Here is a 6000-nt window from a genome sequence, read left to right as displayed (position 1 = left end):
GGTTCCTTTTGCTAGCACTGGAGCTGATGGTGTTCAGCATTCAGAAAATTCAACCCTTTATTGTTCTTCCCATTGTGGAAAATTGAATTGGAAAATTTYCCCAATTCAAAATCACAGGGATTCTGCTGTCCTTGTTACAAAGCTCAGAAGAGATCATTGGAAGCACAAGATAAATGTTGMTAGTTAGGAAAACAAACTAAAGCGAGCCTTTTCTCACTGTTTCACTGTTCAATTAAATGCTAATGTCAATATGAACACTTAACTAACGTTTCTAATTGTTTAGTCAGCTCCATTACTCGTGGCAGAAATTTGAGGTAGCAGCTTTTTGTTATCCACAGCACCTGTGGCTGGCATTGTTTGCTGACCCCAGCCCAGACTGAGTAAAAGGCCACAGATTTCTAAGCAGAGAGACTGCACTTGTGGTTGCCAAGAGCTCCAGAGGGGTCAAAGATTAGCAGAGCCATTTGTTCCRGGGAGCTGGGCTGGGGGGCAGGCGGTACAAATGGTGATTGTTTCAGGGAGCAAGCAGGGTGCTGTTATCAGTTACAGAAGCTGTGAGAGGAGCTGGCTGATGTGGGGGTGGCCATCAGCAGCCATTTCACTGCTGTGTCTGTAACTCTGAAGGGAGCTTCATGCCTAGGCCTGAGCTTTGTACCAGAGCACTGTAGCCAGAAACCTCAGTTTTCRCTGTGAGGCTGAAATGTGTCTGCAATTCATTGGCTTTTTTCCTGATTAAGTTTGGTTTTATTTTATTAATAGACTTGGATTGTCTGTCTAATAAACAAACATGAGTCATCTGAAGTTGTTTGCGGCTTCGCTGAGGAGGCATGGATTTAAACTTCTGGAAAAACAGGATATAACGAGAAGGGCATTTTTACATGGCCAACGGTATGTTTCATCAGGAGCCTCGGAGCCATTCTTGAGTGGGAGTAATTCCAATTATGTGGAGGAAATGTACTATGCATGGCTTGAAAACCCTAAAAGCGTACATAAGGTAAGTGTAAAACTTTTCTGTAGATGATAATACTGGGTTAAGGGTGGAATAGGTTCCTGTAACTTTTTAACCTTTTTTAATAAAAAGTTCAGGAAAAGGTCTTGTGTGAAATGAAAAAAGTGAAATTTATTTCCCACAAATTGATTGCTCCAAGATGTGATATTGCAACTATAAAAGTACAGAAGAGCCACAGGTGTGGTGAGCAGAGCTGAAAGAATGAGAAGTCCAGACCAGAAATAGAAAGCTSCTTTGAAACTTTATTCCTACATGGAAATGCAGTTAGTTAAGTAATTAGTTACATCCAGAAGACCCAAGAATAAAATATATTTAATTTTTTGGTTTATGATAATGCTGTATTGGAGAATGTTATATTTAAACAATATGTGTTGATGTTGGCACTTCTAAACTGTCTGAAGAAGGCGAATGTTCAGTTCCCTTTAGATTAAACAGAGGAAGCTGTAACCTCAAAACTGAATTTGATTGTCAGAAAATTCTTCTAAGTCTCTTGAAAAGTGTTTTGTTTTGTGTCTCTCCTTCTCTCTTCAGGCAATATGCATTTGTTTGCTTTTTTAAAAATCTATTATCCAAATCCTTCCTTGTGGACAAAATACATAGAGTTATTTTTTAACAAGCTTTCTGCTGACAGGAAGGGCTCTGTTATGGTGATACATGTGTAGTAACTTAAGAAGTTGGTGAGAAGTCTGATCAATTCTAAGACAAGTCATTTTCTAGGAAGTAATGTGAATTGTGSCCAAAATGTTTACCAAATTGGTTGTCTGCTCCCTTATTCTCAAGGCACATGTATCAAAATGTCACTTAGAGGTTGTTGTTCTAAGACTGATAATCTGTCTAGAGCATGAGGAAGTGACGCATGCTGAGGGCAGAAACAAAGAAGGAAACCAGAAGGGTAGTTTTGTAGCTGGTTGTTTTGTTGTTTTTTTTTTGATGGTGTGTATGAATTTAGTCTTGTTGAAAGCTGACATACTTCAGTACGTACTCTGCTGAGTGTTATTCACATAGTAGATAAGTACTAGGTCTTTTACGTTGCACTTTAGCTTGAAATGGAGAGAGCTTCTCCAGGACTAGCTYTTTCTTATCTGACTTTGAATGCTCATCCTGGAGCTGCCAGCTGAGCACCAGTGTGGAGTGGGGTAGCACATTGTGTGGGTGCACTGATTTAATTTCTGCAAAGCACTCATGATGTGTCAGGGCTATAGATCGATATCAACCCTKTTGTACTGGGGACACTGAAGGAGTCATGCATAAGGAGTGCGTGTGGTGGCATCAAGGTGACGTCTTTTTTTTTTTTTTTACTTACATTACATTGGCTTCTGGCGAACTTATTTCTTGTCAGATAAATAATGTTCCTTTGTTCAGCCCTTTTGCAGTGGAGCACATTTTGCTCCTGTGAAGCCCTCAGGCATCTTTGGGGCTGGGAAGTTCCCTGCGGTGCGGGCAAGCGGAGTGCAGAGCCCGCCGGAGCCGGGAGCGGGGCGGCAGCGCTGGAGCGCGGGGCCGCCGCCCTTGGAGCTGGCCAGGGTGCTGAACCACGGCCGCTGGGAATGCACASCTGCCTGACGGATTGGTGCTCGGGGCAGGCGGAAATGCTGAAAATCCTCACGAAAGGCCATCCAATTCATCTGTCAGCTCAGGCGCAGTCTGATCATGGATCCTGRTGGGGTGGTGCAGGTTGTGGGTTGAGCAGCAAACAATGAGTGAGTTGACGGAGGAATGTAGGAGTGGCATAGGGAGTGGATCCCAAGTGGTTCCAGATGCATTTTTGTTGTGGTTTRACTCCAGCTTAAGACCACACTGCCACTTGCTCAGTCTCACACACACCCGTGAATGGGGGAAAGAATCAGAAGGGTAGAAGTGAGAGAACTTGTGGATGGAGATCAAGATAGTTTCATAGGGAAAGCAAAAACTGCAAGTACAAGCAAAGCAAAACAAAACAAGGAAATCATTCTCCAATTCCCATGGGCAGGCAGGTGTTCAGCCATCCCCTGGAAAGCAGGGYTCCACCACACATAACAGTGACTTTGGAAGACAAATTCTATCACTCTGAATATCCCCCCATCCTTCTTTTCCCATGCTGAGCGTGATGTGKTCTGGAATATCCCTTTGGTCAGTTGGGGGTCACTTGTTCTGGCTGTGTCCCCTCCCAACCCCCTGTGCACCTCCTCACTGGTGGGGTGAGGAGCAGAAAGGCCTTGATGTTGTGTAAGCGCTGCTCAGCAATAACAAAAGCATTAACAAAAATATCTCTATCTTGCCAACCTCATTTTCAAATCCAAATCAGTTACTGTGCAGTAAATTAACTATCCCAGCCAAAACCAGCATGATTATAAAAATGTGTGAATTCTTTTSTAGGTTAACTGTGTTTAATATACTTGCAACAGCAATGAACTGAAGTAAATTCACTGATTTTTGAGGCTTAAAAGAATATGATGGATGGAAATAAGGGATTGCAGATATTCTTGACTAAATTATTAGATTTTCACAGCCTATAAAAATACAGGGGGGAGAAGAATGCCAGTTAATTTTACTTTGTTTCAGCAACGAACCTAATTTTTGGTTTCTTGAAAACCATCTCATTTCWTGAGATGAAAGGTGCAAATACCTTCCCAAGATTATTGCTAACAGAAATTGTTCAATTTGAGCTTTAACAAAACAAGTTAAAATTTTAAAGGKTGAAATCACCCTGTTTTCTTAAAAACAAAGACAAATCCATGATGTGATTTTGACCGTAAACAAGTTGTGGATTTGTCATTCTGGTATAGAAAGGAATGGATGTGTTGGAAAATAGTGTCAAGAGACACCATGTGGTGTTGGTTATGGTATTGTTAATAAGCTGGCTCTCTGCTGGCCACTCATATTTCATTACTTTATCCAATATGTCCGGCATGGTTTAGAGAACCAGCTTRTACATTTAGACATTACATTCTCTTTTCTYATTTTCCTTTTATATTCTTTTTCACCTCATGTGTCTTCTTAGATAGCCCCTTTTCAGATGGGCTGTGCCTCCTCATTGATTAGATGGAAAAGCTTGATTTTTTTCTGGGCTTTAAAAATCATACTCAATTCATATACTTGCACTTAGAAACTCCAATTAATCAGGGCTCCTGAACTGATGTCCCTCTCAGAAGATCTGACTGGACATATCTTCCCCTGTATGGTTATTTAAAACTATTTGAAATAGGGCTGTCACATATCAATGAGTATATTCAGTGTCGGTAAGAATTTCTTCTTTCTATGTATAGCATGGTTGTGTCAAGGAATATGCATGTATATATTTAAGAGCTTTTATTCTTTGTACAAATCCATCTCTGATGCTTGCTTTTCCATGTCTTTTGAATTCCCTATCGTCAGAGTAGCCAAAAACAACAATCAGARTAAAATGACGTGGTCTCTGAAAAAGGCATCATTATTTCTCCTTGAAGCTTGGTGTCAGGGCCATAGATCATAAGGGAGAAGCTTGACAAGGCTCAGTTATTACTATCACAAGATTAATTACCAAACTGCATGGTTGCCTATGGAGTACATAATGCCTGCCATGTTATCCTGTAGGCAGCCGCTCTGCCATGAGAGTGTAATCACCTCCTTGGTTTATGGACTACAAAAAAAGTGTAGGGGGGGTTTGTTTGCCTTTGACTTCATTTTATTCATTTTCTTTCTAAAATGATGTAGTGATGCTTAGTGTGTGTCTTCTAAGGCTTTACTGTCCTCACTGCAGTTGATGAATATTGTGATGGCACTAGGCAAAAAAACAAAACCGTCAAGATAAAGGATGTATTACTTGTTACTCTAATTGCAACACTGTTTATTATAGAAGAGTAAAATGTTGCTACTGAATCACGTGTATTGTGTCATATTAGTTGAGAAAATAATGGTTAACTACAATATAGATTTGCTGGCAGAAGGAAAGAAACGTGTATCATCTCTCACTATAGTAATTTTTTTTGGTGGGTGTATTTTTCTATTATAAATCTCTACCATTTTCTTGAAGAACTTTACTAATTTAGTTGAGAAGCTGCAGGTTTGCTGTTGAGCCCAAGCTGGTTCTTCTCTCTGTTCACTCACATGGCAAATGCTGTTGCCAAAGACTGACATTGATACACAGAACYTGAAGACTATCATCTGGTATCAATCTTGAAAGACACTATAGAAATTTGTAAAGGCTTTGATGGATGTGTATCTAGTAAAAACTAATTTTCTGTAGCCAAATGATGTATTTTCCCTCCCYTCTGATTAAATGTCAAGCCTGTCCAACAAATCAATAAGTTCAAAAATGTGATAGGAAAAAATAGTGTGGGTCCATTCTGTCTCAGCTGGCTGCATCGTCAGATGTAAACATTTTCTTTATATTTGTGAGCTTGCATGARGAAAGAGTCCTTTGTTGATTCCCCTTAAACAAATCACTTGTTGGGTGAGTCTATTTGGAGTTTGTTAACAAATCTCTCAACAGACCATTTGTCTAAAAACACATTCAATTGTTTGTGGGATTGTACTATTTTAACTTTTACATCTAAATGACAAGGTTTTACTCAACAAAGGAATGGTTGCATTAGTAGCATCATTATATGTGTGTCATGGTGTTGGAAAAAGTAAGGGAGAAAACATAAGCAAAGCAAATTCTTTATTAAAACTTCTAATCAATACCAAATGTGATGTMATGGATCCAAATGTGTGTTTGGAATTTCCTAATTTAATGTTTAATGAAAATTAATAACTGTGTRTTGCCCAAATAATTTCTCCAGTCTAAATCACTTTAGTGGTTAAAAAAAGGGATTATGATTTTTTTTTCTCTGTCTGGGGTCTGCAGACACTCAGACTGGGTGCTGGAATAACAGTATGTTCTTAATACAGAGCAAGAAGGTGTATAGAGAGAATCCCAGCCGAAATACAGTCACACTAATAGATTCTTGTAGACCACTTAAAAGATGTAAATTCAGGCTTCTCATCTCAATGTGACTGGCAAGGTATCAAGGTAAGAAGAAGATAGGAAA

The 6000-nt window shown here is 39.6% G+C and overlaps 1 protein-coding gene across 1 annotated transcript in view; it reads left to right on the top strand.

Annotated features, from left to right (window-relative positions):
- Positions 1-758: 758 nt before the first annotated feature.
- OGDHL (oxoglutarate dehydrogenase L) overlaps positions 759-6000 on the top strand; it is a 45548-nt gene continuing 40306 nt past the window's right edge. Inside the window, exon 1 of the mRNA XM_057371385.1 lies at positions 759-994. Coding sequence (XP_057227368.1) covers positions 788-994 — 207 coding nt within the window. The 5' untranslated portion in view covers positions 759-787. The remainder of the gene's footprint in view (positions 995-6000) is intronic.

Source organism: Malurus melanocephalus, unplaced genomic scaffold, assembly GCF_030028575.1.
Source record: "Malurus melanocephalus ecotype Western Australia unplaced genomic scaffold, MMel_1.1 scaffold_146, whole genome shotgun sequence".
In the NCBI taxonomy this organism is placed as follows: Eukaryota; Metazoa; Chordata; class Aves; order Passeriformes; family Maluridae; genus Malurus; species Malurus melanocephalus.
Note: the sequence above shows the minus strand (reverse complement) of the source record. Positions and strands in the feature narration are given on the sequence as shown.